The sequence below is a fragment of the Callionymus lyra genome, chromosome 2 (genome assembly GCF_982586985.1).
Source record: "Callionymus lyra chromosome 2, fCalLyr1.hap1.1, whole genome shotgun sequence".
NCBI lineage: Eukaryota > Metazoa > Chordata > Actinopteri > Syngnathiformes > Callionymidae > Callionymus > Callionymus lyra.
Genome location: NC_141819.1, coordinates 41,359,388 through 41,377,253, shown reverse-complemented (window position 1 = coordinate 41,377,253; position 17,866 = coordinate 41,359,388). Strand labels below are relative to the sequence as shown.

At 37.4% G+C, this 17,866-nt stretch overlaps 1 protein-coding gene across 10 annotated transcripts in view; it reads right to left on the bottom strand.

Annotated features, from left to right (window-relative positions):
* Window positions 1-566: 566 nt before the first annotated feature.
* fryl (furry homolog, like) overlaps window positions 567-17,866 on the bottom strand; it is a 75,500-nt gene continuing 58,200 nt past the window's right edge. For 8 of the 10 annotated variants that reach the window (XM_087785273.1, XM_087785266.1, XM_087785269.1 and 5 more), the window contains 10 exons: window positions 15,522-15,695; window positions 12,293-12,738; window positions 9,114-9,321; window positions 7,955-8,104; window positions 7,785-7,883; window positions 6,499-6,567; window positions 5,862-5,879; window positions 4,608-4,718; window positions 3,402-3,595; window positions 567-1,722 (listed from right to left, as the gene is read on the bottom strand). In XM_087785273.1, coding sequence (XP_087641399.1) covers window positions 1,482-1,722; window positions 3,402-3,595; window positions 4,608-4,718; window positions 5,862-5,879; window positions 6,499-6,567; window positions 7,785-7,883; window positions 7,955-8,104; window positions 9,114-9,321; window positions 12,293-12,738; window positions 15,522-15,695 — 1,710 coding nt within the window. In that variant the 3' untranslated portion in view covers window positions 567-1,481. The remainder of the gene's footprint in view (window positions 1,723-3,401; window positions 3,596-4,607; window positions 4,719-5,861; window positions 5,880-6,498; window positions 6,568-7,784; window positions 7,884-7,954; window positions 8,105-9,113; window positions 9,322-12,292; window positions 12,739-15,521; window positions 15,696-17,866) is intronic. The other 2 variants (XM_087785268.1, XM_087785275.1) reach the window with 1 other exon arrangement.

The following is a 17,866-nucleotide window of genomic DNA, read 5'->3' as shown; positions in this document are numbered from 1 at the left end:
TTTTAGAATTAACCATCTGGGAAGTTTTATGCATTATGGACTGGTTAGAACTAAACTTGTACATGTTTGCTTGGTTAGAACTACCCTGAGACATTTCCCACTTAAGTCAGTCCTAAACAATTAAATATTGTATTAGATTAGTTTAAACCTATTTCGAAATGATACCTTAATTACTTGTCTACACCATGTGACTCGTCACCAATTTCTGTCAAGTTTACTCCAAAATAAACCTGTACCAGTCTACAATGCACTTTTCTTTTTAGGTTAAATAGCATAGCTTAATATTTTCTTTAAATATAAAGAACAATTTCTTAATACAAGTACAATACATTTTTCTTTGTTTACCATTTACAAGCAGTTCAGACACAAGTGTCATTTGTCTTCCAATGTCTTGAAATGAGAAACTAAATCTAAGAGCTTTTAGGTGGAAAAAACAGTCTAGACTAAAGGAGCAACAAAGTGGTGACATCAACATCTTCAGTGTCTCCTGGTTTTACTGCGACCTCTGAACCTCAGCGAGAAATCTCTTTTAGTGTCCCGACTTGAATGAGTTACTGCAGCCCTGAGACGATTGATCAGGTTTTTATTCATCCAGAGAGAAGGCTGGCTTGTGAGTGCACAAACAAAAAAGTGAATAAATGCAGCTCTGAATTAAAATCCTCCCGTTTAAAAAGCGTTAAGATCAGCAAATGTACCAGACGAACAGGGGTGTCGAGGAATGAGCGCAATGTTCCAAAGAACCTCCTTCAGTCCAGAAGCAGCAAGAAGTTCCACTTCAGAGCCAAACAAAAAGAAAAGGGATCTGATGAAGCTTCAGTGAGGAACATGAGAGCAGGAATGTGACTGGATCCTCCAACGGGATCCAAGATCGGGAACAAACAGGAAGTTTTCCGTGATCGAATGAGGAGAAAAAGGTGTTAAAGTTTGGGCTTCAGATCAGCTTTATACAACAACATCCGACAGTTCTTTACACAAAAAGGGGAAAGATGGGGGTTTTACACTATACATGTCTAAAATATATACAGAGTAAAATAAGTTATGAGCTGGAAGTTATGGTGAGAGTAAATACACCCAGCATGAGTCACGCGCTCTAGAGGCAGCTACATATTTGGTTAAAGAGTGGTTCCTCTTGTGAAAACCTGCTGACGCGGCATAAACAGATTTCTATAGTTCTCTTCTCTTACACTCCCACGTGGGGGGGGCTCCCTCCCCACGCAGAGTTACAACGTTAAATATTCATTTACAACCTAGGATGTTAGCTTCTAATAAAAAATAGATATCTGAAAAAATATTCTGGCGGTGCCTCTTCTCTCGCGAGCATGCTCCTGAATCGCTCCCGGGTCCACGCTAAAGGAGGATCAGCAAAAGAAAACTGGAGAACATCCCAGCGCGTCACTCCTTTCATCCCAGTCACACCCACACACCACTTATTGCAACACATACATCCTTTAGCCCTTTAAGTGTGGAGTCTCTGCGGGCGCTCACAGGCCCGTGCTGAGGATGGTGCCGTGGACCTGGCGGGCCTGAGCGTGACTCAGAGCCTCTCGGATCTGGAGGTTGAGCTCCATGAGGCGCCCGCTGGCCTGAGAAAGATCCCTGCTGGGGCCCACCACGGCCAGGCAGCCCGTCTGGCCCAGCGTCTGGTGGCGGAAGTAGATGTGCAGCAGCGTCTGGACCGCCTCGTCCGCCTCGCTGCCGAAGATGTCGTTGGGCCACAGAGACCTGCAGGAGAACCGAGCTCACGTTAGAGCGAGAAGGTAGGATGGTCAGGACGCAAGTGAGCGAACCTTGAATTAGAACTTTAAATTCTAAACCTTTCTGCAAATAATAATTTAACATTTTTTACATTTCTTCATAGATATGTGACAAAAATAGTAATTATTTATATTTATTTTAATAATATCTTTCATTTAATTATTTCCATCTGTTGATAAAAAATATCAAATTTAAATTTCTTCATTGATATTTATGAAAATAATTAAATAAGTGCTATTGTAACATTTTTCTTTAAGTTTTATACAATTTAATTGTTTCTCAACCATTTGTACTTCAAAATTCACAATATATTATATATATATATAAAATATATATTATTCCTTAATATGTGACAATAAAAGCAATTTTATGCATTCATTTCTCATGCATTATTATTTTTATAATGATTAATTTAACTTTTTTCCACCCCCATCAGTGCTTCAAAATGAGTTATCACATTTTACATTTCTTTATTGATATGTAAAAATTATGTTTTTTTTTCTTAAATCATGAGTCACATTGAAATGTTTTCAAAGATATCGTACAATCAAAGTACATCTACGTATACATTTGTACATATTTATTTATTTATTATAAATACATTCCTTTCACACACGTCTGTTTTACCAACATTATTTTATACAAAAATATTCAACAATTAGTGATGATTTTATTTGAAACCACCATTTAAGGCCCGAAATGTGTCGGAAAAATAAATGTTATTCTACAAAGTTTGATAAAAATGATAAATAAAAAAAATTAAAATACATTGATATCCTTCTATGATGTAATATATCTAATTAACTGATTCTCATCTGCTTTTTTGGATAAAATGTCTGTTTTGAGAGTGACATCATTGACATATTTATAGGTAACTTTATCTACGTTATCTTATTCTACTTTGATTTGGAGTCAACCATCGTTCGGGCCAAAAAAATGACTTTTCTGGCCTAGATTTGGCCCACAGTCCAAGAGTTTGACACCATGTTCTGTAGTTAATGTTTAGCAGTTTGTTTTGTCAGTTGAGCGACAGATTTGCTGACACGGCGTAAGACAATCAATCCAACAAACAAAACTAATGTACTTAAATAGTCTTTACTCATTTAGCAGCGATGGCTCAGCTGTAGTGATGAGTTGAGGCTTCATGAAACACCTGAAGATACAGTGGCTGCGCGCACTTCTCCGAGTGCATAGCACAGAGTGATGTAGCTTCCTTTTAGCGTCTTCTACGTCACTAAGATGGCAGTTAAGGGTGGAAAGTGTCCATCGATCCACACTCAATTATCTGGACATTTGAGTGACCAACTTAGTGCTCATTGCACACAAAATTTTCGTACACTGCTAATTGGGTAAACACTAGTGCACTTGAAATAAAAATGTAAGTGCAGAAGTGCGCGATTTAGGACACAGCCAATGAATTTATTTTGTAACAAACTAAAAATAACATTTTCCTTAAATTGTAAATTTGTTTTTTAAGAGTTTGTAAATTTGCTTCACAGCTTGTAAAATTTGTTTTAAGGTTTGTAAATGTGTTTTACACTTCTGGGCCATCGTATATAACAAATTAATTTGATCCAAACAGGTTTTCAAAATAAAAGCTCAGCTTTCTAAAGGGACAATTGTAAATCCTCCATCAAAGATCTCACCTGAAGACTTTGACCTGCGTGAGGGCGGAGCTGAAGTCTCTGGATCGCAGCGTCTCCACCAGCGACTGGATGGCCGTCTCCGTGTTGCTCTGTGCAGCGTCCGGCATGCAGACGTCTTCCTGACCGTCGCTGTCGGCCTCAGCCTCCTTCAAGCAGCTTTCCAGGAGAGTCAGCTCCTCGGACATGTTGGTCACCTTCACAGAGAGAACATCAAGCTGAGCTCAGACACCAGGTCAGTGCAACAAGTCTGCAGACCAAACAGGAAGTGCAGCAGCTGCTCCTCTCACTCGTATCACGAATCATTTCATTTCATTACTTTGATCCGATTAAAGCTCCATCAAGATGGAAGCGGAGCAGGGATGGACTGCAGGAGATTCAGCAGCGATTGATCATAAACCACGTGACCATGCACACAGCACAGCACAACACAACCTGCTGTTTCATGGTTATCGAATCCTGCCATCAGAGACCCAGAGGATATATAAAGACAAATAAAACTCTTAAAGCCGGAATAACCTAATCTTTTATTGTATATAATATATAATATAGGAATCATGTAAGTTGTTTCATTCATTTAAATGTAGCTCTTTGTAGTTTTTGGGAAATTAAGCCCTTGGCAGCTGTATGTTCTGCAGTAAAACAGCGTTTCGTTTTTATTTGATTTTTTTAATTATTTGTATCATTATTATTATTATTATAGTTCATTATCATAGTTTGTTAATTTGTAATGTATCATTAATTAATTATACTTGTATTACTTTTATTATTCATTTGTTGCACATGTTATTTTCTCGTCTTTCTTTTTTAAATTTGCAGTTTTATTTTATTAGTATTATTATGCTTTGTATTATTATTATTGTCATTTTTGTTTTTATTTGTATTAGTATTATTTATTAATTGATACATTTCATTAATGTATAAATACATTATTAATTATTTATTTTATTATGTATTAATCAACAATTATTACTGTTGTGGTTAATTCTATAATTGTATCATTATAACTATAGTTCTATTATTTAAAAGGCATAATTTTTATCATATTTCTTAATTAGCTTTTATATGTATTGTTTTTATAAAATATTTTCATTGCTCCTTTATTACCAATGTTCTATATTATTTACATTTGTATTCATATTATTATAGAACATGGAACAGCATGTGTATTACTGAGTGAACAGCATGTACATCTAATGACTGTCTCACCTCCGCCTCCCTCTTCATGGTGTCCACTCTGCTGATGAGCTTACAGTACGCCTGGAACAGCAGCAGCAGCTGGAAGTGCAACTTGTAGAGGCGGCGACACAACTCCAGCTCCTGCAGAGACACAGGTGATTTGTGAGCGAGGCGACCTCAGCACTGAAGACTCTCTCATGGCCGCATGATTAGACGCATGGATCTTCCCCGGGTTAAAGACGTGGGTGCGGGTGAGAGGGTTAACGCCGCCCGGGTCAGAGTACCTGGCTCGTACACGTTAGAGTCTATCACCGGGAGAATTAGTGGTGAAGATTAAAGAACTATACGTCAAGCTGCGACTGCTTACGGGACCATGTGACCAGCCATCAGAGTGATTGACGCACGGATGAGGCTAATGAACACATGAGATCAATAACCCGGAGACAATGAGCAGGTGAATCACAGACATGCATGTTTTATTCTGCGCTGGATTCTGACCGTGACATATTTTCAGCAGCGCGTGAGGTGATGATTACAAGGCAGAGCAAGAAGGTGTACGGAAGTTTATCAGTGCAATATTGAATGTTGAAGTTTCACATGTTGAAACTTTGGAATGTTGTTGCAAGTATTATTATATTCTTGAATCATTTGATAGTTTTCTATGATGAAATGTTGAAAAAATTAATAAATAAAAATTTAATATTTTCAAAATGAATTCATTTCTAAATATATATTTTTTACAAATAGAGTTTGATATTCTTACTTCGATAATTCAAAAATAAATGTTCTACATTCATTATTTTCTTAACTGGTAGCCTTTTAAATTCAATATATAAATGTGGGAATAATTGGCTTAAATATATTTAATTTAAATGGGTACGAATTAAAACAATTTCAATTTAAAAAAAAAGCATTTTAAAATAGATTTGATTTATTGGAATCAGAATATCAAACTATGTGTAAAAAAATAAAATAAAATTGGGAAATATTGTATTTTCGTATTTTTAAACATTAAATTTGGGAAAAAAAATCCAACCTTAATGTAGAAATGGTTAAATTCAATCATCCCAAAAAATGTGAAATGCTTAAAAAAAATAATAATAATAATGAAATTCAACGCTTCAATATTGTGATGGCACTGATATACTTACAAAGTTACGTCATGATTGGGTGATGGAGGAGGAAGGGGGGAGAGTGACAGCCAATCAGGGCAGAGCCAGATTTAAAGAGGTTGGGGGAGTAGGGGCTTTGTATGAGATGGTCTAGAATATAAGAACCACTTACTGCCAGATTTCCCATTTGCTAAGCAGAAAGGTGAGCAGGTCATAAAAACAACAAAAAAAGGAGAGAAAGACCAAGAATTAGTGAACATGACAAAGTGACCTGAAGTGCAAAGAGGTTTTGTTCCCGTCGCACATCAGAGTAAAAACTCAATATGAATTAGAACAAGTCCGAACCCGAATCGACAGTAGATGAAGAAGAGCATGTGAGCGAAGGCAGAGAGAAGTGGTGGAACAGTTATGAACAAAGAGGAAGTGACGCTTGTAGCTTGTTTTTGGACCAGTTGAATTAAAACAATGATTCTGTCGTCAGCTTTAATGCTTTAGATAAGATGAACTTCCTTCTTTCAGGTGAAGTGTGATTATTAGTAGTTGATCCAGAGGGATCAATACATTTTACCCATCCATCTATCCATCCATCCATCTATCCAATAAAAAATTAAAGAAATCTAGCTCAAAATCACTTCATTTAAATGTACAATGAGATTAATGTGTTCATTTAACATTCTAATACAAACACATTCATTAGAACACTAAAATAAATGCAAATCTTAATGAGACACTTTTTCATGGGTGATTTGGTTCTGGTTTTGTACATTTAGAGCCACTGAACCAACATTTCTTCCATGATGACCTCTCACCTCTGTCTGAGTGTCCAGTCGAGGGCTGCTCTGTTTGTCCCCGAACGTCTTCCTGCAGTTTTCCAGCCACTGAAGAGAAGTAAAGAATCTCATGAGTTCCTTCCTCCCATGCATGGACTCACGTTCGCGTGCGTCACAGAGAAAATGCAATGAGTGTCTAACGTAAATTAAGGGTCTGTTCGAGGCAACAGAGCGGCGCTCCAGCCTCCAGGGACGGTTGCTGTCTCATTCAATTAGCGCCCCTGCATCCCAGAACACTCTGCAATCTCATCTCTTAACTCCCCTCCCCCCGCTCGCCTCCCACCGGCACTCTCAACTCCTCTTCCCCGTCTTCTCTAACTGATTTAGGAGCACAGAGGGTTATTTTTATCCCTTGTGGCGAAAAGATGTGGCAAGTAAAGCACGGCGTGATCACAAGAAGATGAATTTCATCTGTTCGTTTGACCGTTTAAAACGTGACACGGCAGCAGGAAGTGCAGCGACGGCACATTTAAACAAGGAGTAGATCAGTGTCATCAGAATACTCCATGATGGAATTTAACCTTTCTAATGTTGAAACTTTCAAAAAATCAAATATTTCCCAATTTAATTATTACCATGTTTTACACATTAATAATGATAATACATAAACATTATAATAATAATGAATAATCTTATTTCATTCACTTTCTAAAATAAGAATTGTAGAATCGTAGCCTTTTGAATTCAATGTAAAAATGTTATAATAATAGTGTCACGAGACAATAACAAAAGAGTACCAAGCTACTTGATCAAACTTTCAGCCAATCATGTGAAGAGCAGATGATCATGTGACCATGTAGAAGCATTGGCTTGAAATCATCATGCTGCACTTCAAATCAACAGTAAGATGTCAGAAAAACAAAACATTTTACCTCTTGGTGTGAATTTCAATTAGAACTCATCGCTTGCTCATAATAGCAACATTTTGATACTGAGTGAAAAAAAAAGAAATTTAGAACATTTATTTTTATAATTATTGGAATTAGAATATCAAAATCTAGGTGTACAATTGTCTTATTCTTTTTAAAAATCTTTTTAATTCAATTGAAAAAAAACAACAATAAACTTTCAATATATAAATAATTTAATTAAATTGTTCAAAGAAAAAATAAATGCTTAAAAAAAACCCACACATTTCAATAACTTTCAACATTTGAAATCAATTCAATATTCTGATGGCATTGATATACTTCCATAAAAGCACGCCTGAAGTCAGGAGAGCACGAGCTCCAAACGACTGATCAGGACGATATGGTCCGACTTACGATCTCGGCTGCTTCTCTCTTGGCGTTGTAAGTGTCCAGATGCTCCTGCAGCTCCAGCACGCTGAACTTCAGAGTCTCCAGAAGCCCACACGACACCAACTGTAGCGTCCAGACAAGTCATGAGTCAGATGACATCCATATTCATGGAGAGAGATGAAGCGTCTTCTCACCGTCTCTGCGTCCAGCAGCACGGTCGGACACTGCGAGCGAGAGGTCATGACCTCCAGAGAGCTGAGGAACTGGTTGCCCATCCGCTGCAGCCTCTCGCCGAGGAAGGAGACGGACGAGTGCGTTATGAAGCCGAACTTCCTCTGAATACTCTGCAACACACAGACGGAAAGAGTGACTTTGAGAAGCAGTCAGGAGTAAGAAATAATACAAAAGTGAGAATATGTTTCAAAAAAGGTACAAATATATCTCCAAAAAACTATATGGAAGAACATGTGTGACGAGAAATAAATCTATGGAAAAGTGTTGACAGTTATATCTCAGTAAGTGTATATTATGAATGTATATAGATGCATATATAGCATTATATAAGATGTTTTTATGGAATATTGTACTATATATATATATATATATATATATATAGTACAATATATATAATATATATATATATATATATGCTTGATGGAGTCTACTGACTCCTTCAAGAAACATCTTAAGATGTTTTTATTTGTTCAGGCTTTTCCTTGATTTTCTGGAACTCCTGTTGTGTTCTCAGTTTTATCTTGATCTTTAAAGTATATACTTTATTGAATATTGTTTTGATTGTTTAAGCGCTTTGTGACCCTTGTCTGGAAAATAACTATAAATAAAGATTACTTACTTACTTACTATATTGGTCTAGAAAGGCGCTCTAGAAATAACCATTTCAAACTTACTTAATTATATTATATTTAGGTTTTATGTCTCCATTATATTTAAGGATATAAGTTTCTTTTTGGAATTATGGTTCATTGATATTCATGTAGTGTATACATTTTATGTATCGATATGGGTGTTTTTAATATTATGCATTTATTTTTAGATCTGCTTAGTATAGTATTATATTATGCAATAATGGGTTATATTATATTTACTTTTAACTGGATATGTATGTATGGATGCCCTCCTTATGCCTATATAGATTGATTGAAGTAGTGTATATATACATGTATATATGTTATGTTTTGATTTAAGTGCTTATATATTATTATTATTTTTATGAAAACTTATTTCTAGAACTATTGTGTTTTATTATTTGTTATGTCGTCTTTTAATTTGTATTTCTTTTGTCATTACAAATAGTAACATATTGTAGTTCAAAATAAAATCAATTCAAGATACCTGGAAGAGTCGGGAGAACACGTGGAATGTGTAAACAGCCGAGGAGCCGTCCGTGTCCGACAACATCTGGTTGACGTGGCAACGCCAGGCGTCCTCCTCGTTGTCATAGGCGACGGGCTGGAATGCGGCCAGGATGGCAGAGAGGAAGGGTGAAGGGGGCGGAGAGGCCTGGATCTCAGGGAAGCAGCTGGTGTCACCTTCATCTTGGCTGGAACACACCAAGACAAACCAGTGAGCGTCAGTGTTTTCTAACTCGAGTCAAGGACGAGGAACGTAAACAAACATGTTAGCTCTAGCTTCATGTAAACAACATCTTCTCTGCAGATAAACAGGCTGCAGTATTTATAGCACTGCAGCGCTCTGGCACAATAACAGCACACAAGCATTAGCATATAGCATCATGCAATTATCCTTCTGCCTTCTCCTCACAGATACTCACAGGCCTGTCGGACCGAACAGCCGGAAGAAGCAGACGGAATACAAGTATCTGAAGCCTGCAGCGGACACGGTCTCTGTCCTCATTCTCACCCCAACTAGTGCGTCTCCTTCCCAGACCCGCTCCCCTCTCCTGCAGTATGACATAGCAGCAGTAGCTGGCAGCTTTACCCACTCCCATCCCACACAGGACTGCTGCAGAGAGCTCCGTGCACAGTCGCCTCACAGCCACAGTGACGGGCAGGCGGGAGAACTCTTTCATCTTTTACTCGCATCAAAGCTTAACGCCGGGGTCTCTCGACATTTGCAATCATTTTAGAGGAACGTTGGTCTCGTGTGCTCGCGCGTAAATCCTGTCTCGTTGAGTTATAGACCTGCGACGGTGATCCAAGCTTTTATGAGCGGAGAGAACCGACTGTTGAGGCTTCAGCACCGCAAAACTGACAGCAGCAACAACAACATAAAAACGTATGTTTTAAGAGGCGTCTGATTGTGTTGAGGCTTCAGCACCGCAAAACTGACAGCAGCAACAACAACAACAACATAAAAACTTATGTTTTAAGAGGGATCCGATTGTGTTGAGGCTTCAGCGTCGCAAAACTGACAGCAACAACAACATAAAAACGTATGTTTTAAGAGGGATCCGATTGTGTTGAGGCTTCAGCGTCGCAAAACTGCTAGCAACAACAACAACAACATAAAAACGTATGTTTTAAGTGGGATCCGATTGTGTTGAGGCTTCAGCGTCGCAAAACTGACAGCAACAACAACAACAACATAAAAACGTATGTTTTAAGAGGGATCCGATTGTAGCATCGCAAAACTGACGGTAACAACAACAACAACATTATCTTTTAAGTGGAGAGTACTGATTGTGTTGAGGTTTTAATTTCGCAAACCTGATAGCAACAACGACATTATAAACACAGAAAGAACTTTATTAATATCAACAAAGACAGGGACATCAACAACAACAAGAAAAGAGTGATGTGTTGATGAGGTCTCCTGAAACAACTGATTCTTTTTTTCCCCTGACGGAGCAATCTCATTATGAAAAGCTTTTATGTTTTTTTGTAAATTCTTCAACACAAGTTAAAATACTACAAATATATATATATATATATATATATATATATATATATATAATATTATATATTTAATATAATATTATTCCTACATAAGTAATCCTACAAAAAAAAAAATCAAACAAATATGAAGTAAATATTCTATAGAGGAAATATCAGTGACAAAAAAACCGATCTGCAACATTTCAATGTCTATAATCTTGATTGGATCTGTTTAAAATGTGCATAAATCATTTCTCAGCCTTCATCCACTGGTCTGAGCTCTCCCACCTTGCGGAGGACGTTCGCTTCAATGGACTCGAGCCAGAAAATTGTGACCAACCTTCACTGTCCCATCACATCTGGGAGAAATGCCAGAAGAAAGCTTAACCATCATAATCAGTCTTCATCTGACATGGGAAATAACTTTACAGTTGTCCGTTGAATATCAAAAGCAATTCCATGAAACAAAGATGTAGCCCGACCACAAACATGGCAACAGCAATATTGCACCAACAACCATGAGGGGACACATCGGTTTTAAGACAAAAGACATCATAAAGTGGTTGCATTAACAATGTAATAGATCATTCTGAGATACAATGGAAGTTTTGCTTCAATTATAAAGAAAACAAATGAAGAAATGTGTTGTTTGTCATCAGTAACTTTGTCTCCAAACTCATCCACATGACCCTCATAGTCACTTCCCCAAATATCAGAGCATCTTCAACTCTGACTCTTCTAACTCTTCTTGTCTATGTGTCCAAGTCTCTAAACCTTTAACTGTAGCTCCTGCTCTTCTGTGACAGATCACCCAAGAAACATGTCTCCACCCTGGCCGTATTCTCTGCTTCACCCTAGACCGACTGTGTCAAACTCACACAAGGGGCTAAAATCCCTTAGAAGTCAAAGTTCTGGGCCAAAACAAATGTATATTTACCTAATAGTAAGTATGAGTCTAATATAAATGTTGACCTTTCTACTTTGAGGCTCAAAATATCTTAATTATCGAGTTTGTTCTCCTTCGCCAAACACACATTTATTCATCAACAGTTTCACTGTTATTGTTGACATCCATAATGTCTGTTCCTTATCTTATCTGAACACCAACATCAACATTAATCTACTTTCATTTTAAGTTTTGAAAGATTCTTAGGGGTTATTAAGATTTGTTTTCTTGTGCCAAAGGACACTTCAATGGGTTCAAGAACACATTAGTAAATGGTATTTGTGACCGTTTGTTTATAATATTTAACATTTAAACTCGTATACAAATACACATTTGTCTGCGCATTAATATTTTATGAATACGTTTTTGTTTATATCAATGAAAGCAAATGATTTCATCACTTTATCAAATCTACCAAAGCGATACTATAAAACTATGGAGTGCTGGAAGTGCCATAATTAGGTAGTTAAAAAAAAGTTATTTATAAAAATAAAAAATGCTAGAAGATTGCCACATGATTATAATTTTAAATGAACATAAAAAAACTTTTAAATGGCTAAGGTTAATAAATAAACACATTTATCTCCTCCTACGGGCCACATGACACTTGAAAGGCCGGATTTGGCCCCTTGGCCTCTATTTTGAAACTTGTACCTTCCGAAATATCTCTTTCTAACTGCGTCACTGGTATCTTTTTAAATAAATACCTTCAGAAGTGTTGAGGAACTCACCTGGACATGCCAGAGTAGTCGGCCTCCTCCTCCTCGCAGCGTTCGTCCAGCTCCTTCAGCGCCTGCGTGACATCTTCCTCCCAGACTGAGCCACAAGTGCTGTCAGGGTCCAGATCAGGGTCCGGTTCCAGGTCAGGGTCGGGGTCGGGGTCCGGATCCGGATCAAAATCCGGTTCGTTTAAAATGGGCAAGGGTAGCGCCAGCGGCAAGTGGGATTCTTCCTCAGAGCGGGACCCCGGTGGTGAGTCTATGGCGGGCGGAGGAGGGTGGGCCGGGTCCTGGTCTTCATGAGAGTTTGGGGGCTCTGGGGATTCCTGAAAATCCTGCGAGTCCGGTGGGTCGCAGAGTTCTTGGGGGTCACAGGGAAGAGGAGGGGCACTGCAGAACCCCGTATCCTCACTCACACTGCTGCTCAGGTCGTCCGCTGCGGTCGTACCCACAACCTCCTGCAGCAAAAACAAACAAAAAGAGAAGAATCATAACCAGCCCAGCAGAACTTCTTCTCTTTTAAAAGAAAACTGGTGTTTCTATTAAAGTGGTCAACGTGAGCGGCTACTTAAGAGAAACATATTAGCTTCAATTACACAAGAGGGAATTTAACATAAGAGCCTGCTACAACGAGAGATTGCTCTTAATGCAAGACTGTCAGGAAAACGTCTCTCAGGAGAAATTAAAGAAAAAGAAACCAAATCAATAAACACGAGACCCATTTCAATCCATCACGGAGGTGTCATCTCAAATTTGACCTCGGCGCCCATAAAAGTGCTGAAACATGCTGAATCAGCAGGACTGCATAAGGAACACGCATGAGCCCGGACGCTCGAGTGTGAGGCACGACTCAAAGTCCATCACAGGAACTGATAAAATCCACAGTGAAGCCGTTTAAGAACGTTCATAGATTCATTCATATTTTGATGATTCAACAACCTAAAGGTGCATCAGTACATTTGAAAAGGAAAAGTTGACCGATTTGAATATTGTTTTTAGTTTGAAATGTAATGTATTCAGGAGGAAAAAGGGCTGTGGCAGCCGGCCAGTACATCACGAAGACAGCAGCTATATTACAGAAAGCTTTTAGAAGTGCTTCTGCAGAGAATGAGTAAGAGTATTGATGGTTTTATCTCCAGCTCATTACACTAAGAGCCCGGGCTGTGATGTCAGAGATGTCCTTGGACTGATCTTGAAAGCAGTGGCGATGGTGAGTTGTGAGAAAGTTTACACACGTAGGAATGCCCCTTTTGAATTCATTACCCTAAAAAAAAAATTTAAAAAATGACTTTTTCAAGGCTACAGCCCCGACTTACCTTGTCAAGTTCAAATGAGGACAGATGTTAGTGTGAGTGACAGGACAGCTGCATTGGAGAGCAGAATTGGGATAGAAAAAGGAAGGAAATAAAAAAAATAATAATAATTTTTATTATTGTGTTGTTTTATTGTTTTTTTTCATTATTTTTTTTTAACATAATAAATAATAAAAAAAAGCACTTACATGTTTAACCCCCCACTGTTCTTAGGTAGTTTATTGTTGTTATATTTATATTTATAAATACACAATTGTTTTTATCAAGTTGTTATTTTCTTTCATTCTTTCATTCTTTTGTAGGTTTAATCTTTTCTTTTTTGAACTGAAGAATAAAGGGATATTTTATCTTATTGCCACATTTTATACTGTGAATATTGATGTGTGGGTGAGGCTTCACGAAACAGTTGATGAGGTATCATGATACAGTGTCTTTATTTAGAAAGACCACTAGATGTCACTCTCTGTTAAAAAAATATGTCAGGTTTCATTCAATTAGTAGATCAGAGTCAATGATTATAAAGCAGAGAGTGACATCTAGTGGTCTTTCATGATCATGGTACATGATGCCTCATCAACTGTTTCATGAAGCATCAAGACATCACCGACTGTGAGCCATCAACTTATATACAAAAAAAATAAGCTGGAAAAGTTTGAAAAATACAAAACAGGGGAAAAGGTGTATTCTACATGGATATGGTATGGATTATTTGAATACATTTTAATTACGTCTATATGTTATTTTCAAATTATGATTTATGCATAAAAAACATCAGAATAAAATAGGCCAATAGCACAATTGCTCATTGTTATAAAACGTTGGTGTCATACAAAGGGTCGAAATAGTATAACAATGTTAATCGCAGGCCGAGCATAATGTATATAAACAAAACTTTTTGATGATGTTGTCGATTTAGTTTGATTATCTTCCTCTTCGTAAACATTTCACAAACACAAGTTTGCCCGTTTTTGGAAGTCTTAGTATAATAATAGACACAAATAATCTGTTCCTTATCTTAAACATCTTTAAAAGGTCACTAAATTAAAATGATTCTATTTGGGAAAAAAACAAAACATCTGTTAGGGGCAGAATTTGTCCGAGCTACAGGCAAAAATTTAGTTTTTTAAATTTTGATCATTAAATAAACGTCTTAATAAAATGCTCACCTTTACAGAGAGTAAAAAAATATCATGCATTAAATATATACTGTATATACATACAGTATTTATATACTGTACTATTTTAAAGTAATGTCAGAGGAGCTGTGATAGGAACCGATTTTTCTCTTAATCAGAGACGATCACTAAAAGAAACTTAATATTACTTAAAAGAAATGGTTGTAATAGGTTGGAAAAATAATCTTAACTCAGAGGTGAAAAGGAAAGTTTACCCTCAACAGTGCAGGAAAGGTTATTATAGTATACTTTAAGAGGTTAAGGGTTAAATCTTAGCTTAAAAAGGACTATAACACCAGTCGACTCATACTCACACATGCATCTGCTGCTGGTGTCCATGTCAAGTTTTTTAAACGCAGGATTTAGTTGAAGCGGTCAGTGGGTGTGTTATTGTAGTGGAGCAGTATCAGCTGACCTGAGGTGGGCATTTGATTTCTATCCCCCCCCAAAAAAAAATCACAAGCCCAGCGCCAAGGAACTATTTTGAAAGGAAGCCAGCGCAAGCCCCTCAGCACCCACAACAAGAGCGAGTCGCCAGTTTGAGAGAAGTGAGCCAAGGCAGTAAAGGCAAGTGTGGGAAGACGTCAGTGACTCACAGAACAAACACCACCACCCCCCATAAAATAAACTCTCCCTGGAACACAGAAACACCACCGAAACAAGCGAGAGAAAGCGCAGCAGAGGCAGGTGAATGGAGAGAAGCTAGAAAGCACCCGAGCACCACAATTTATCACTGCTCCCGATCGATCGCACCTCAGGCAGCTGGCTGCTGGCGCTGTCTGAGTGGCTCATCTCCAAGTGAGCACTGTCCCCAGCAGGAAGAACAGTGGCCTCCTCTGTGAGGGCACTGCTGGAGGACTCTTGAGACTGTTGCAGGGAGTCCACATGGTTGGAGGCCGTGTCGTCGGTCGCCGAGTCACTGTTCAACTGGAGCACAGAGAATCAATTAGTCATTTAGGAGTCCGATTATTGAGAACATTTAATGTATTTAAAGTTTGGATTAGATTAGACGTCACTCTCTGATTTATAATCTTTGACTCTGATCTAATAAATCAATGAAACCTGACATTATTTTCAAACTGGGAGTGACATCTAGTTGTCTTTTAAAATGAAGACACTAGGGTTGTAAGAAAATGTCAATACACTAAAAATATATTGCGATACTTTTTAAACTGCTCAACAGCATTAGATGTTTTATTTACAATTAACATGCAAAAGTTACTATTTATTTTTGTGATGCGATTTAACTTCTGGCCACTGGATGGCAGCAGTCATAGCAACCTCCGCAGCTAAAGGAACAGTAATCCTGCAAGATTCTTACAATGACTGAGGATGAGAGGATACAGTCAACTCCAGTAGCTTCTAAAGCTGATATGTGGACATATTTTGTTAAAAAAATTGTAACATTGCCTAAGAGTTGGGAGAATCTTTAGACTAATTGGTAAGTTTTTAGAGTTACAGACAGAAATGTTTGTCCATATGACTGTTGCAAATGCTGCTCATTTTCTTTGTCCTCCTTGCCTAAGAAGACACAGTTAAAACCTCCAAATACCTCCATAGTTCTGTCTGTGTAGCACAGTAGCTTTTGAGCTTCTCAACCATCATAAAAAACAGACTTGTTCCATTTTTTCTGAACAATTTCTTATGTCGGGGACATAGATAGGCATATAAGGATTTAGAGGTTTTTTAGGTTATTTTTGAACGAGAAGTTAGTTTAGCCAGCAAGTTCAATTGTCACAAATAATTTTGATCCCAACACATTTGTAATGATGCATCACAATAACAAGGAATAACAAAAGGCAAAAGCTCATTCGCTCACCGTGCACTTTCAAAATTGAGATAGGAAGCAGAAAAGGAAGAAACAATTAAAAAAAACTATTATTCTCTGTGAGTCTTTAACAGTTTAATTCAGTCTAAAATCAATACTTAATTCAAAAGACTCAAATGGATGATCATTTCCAGTTAAATATATTTGCTTTGTCATCGTTACAGGAAGACGACCTCTGGCAGTAAAGCAAGGGTGAGGAAAATAATTCTGGACAGTAGAACTTAATTTATATTTTATGCAACTACAAAGAAGAATCATTTTTTTGTGTGAGAAATCGATATTTCTTTGTTCCTACACACATCTTAATGTTGGCGTCACTTTGGGGTCTAAAGTCGGTGTGGTATTTGTGACTGAATGAACAAAAACCAAACATTTAAACAGTGCAGTGACGCAGAGGATTTTGTGAGCAATACCTGCAAAAATATGAGCAATTTGTCAATAGTATCAACTCGTTGGTTTTGCTTTTTCCTCAAAAACTCTTTTGATTTAAACCATGAAGTTGAGGAAGTGATGATAACTCAATTGAAAGGGGTCAAAGGGTCAGATTGAGACGAACAGTTATTTGGCGTTCAGAATCATCAAGTGCACTCGGGCAATATTTAATCATCATGATCTTTAAATGATTAATAGTAACTGCATAGTTACAAGCAGTGACGTCAAACTCAATCACAGGAGAGGCAAGAATCTTTCCAAGTTTCTAACGTTCAATATGATTTTACTGTTTTTGGACTTCACTGTACAGTTGAGGAACAAGAAAAATCTGTTCTCATTCTATCTTGAATAATCACTGCAATAAATACTGCATCTTTATAGTTCACAATATCAAGATGAATATAATTTCCTTTGAACCATCTGCCAGGCCACATAAAAGACTTGGCCGGCCTGATTCAGCCCATGGGCTTTAAAGTAATAATGACATTTTAATACAGGAAAGACGTACATTCAAATGTTTTTTAGGGATTTGTGCTGTGCGGGTAATACAATTTGATGATTCAACATTTCAATTGCTTTTTATTTAAAGGGTCTCACGGTCATCAGTGAGAAATAACAGCGTACTAGTTTCTATCAACATCCTAAAAATATTTTCAGGAACGAAAGCAAAGGGAGGATTTTAAGATGCAAGCTGAAGGGCCAAGCAGCAGGAAGAAAACAAGTAGGAGAAACTGCAAAATAATACAACCAAAATGTTTTTTTTATAGACTATATACTAAAATCTTAAACAAAGGTTTGCTATTATGGAAGTATATTCAGTGACGTCAGAATATGAAAT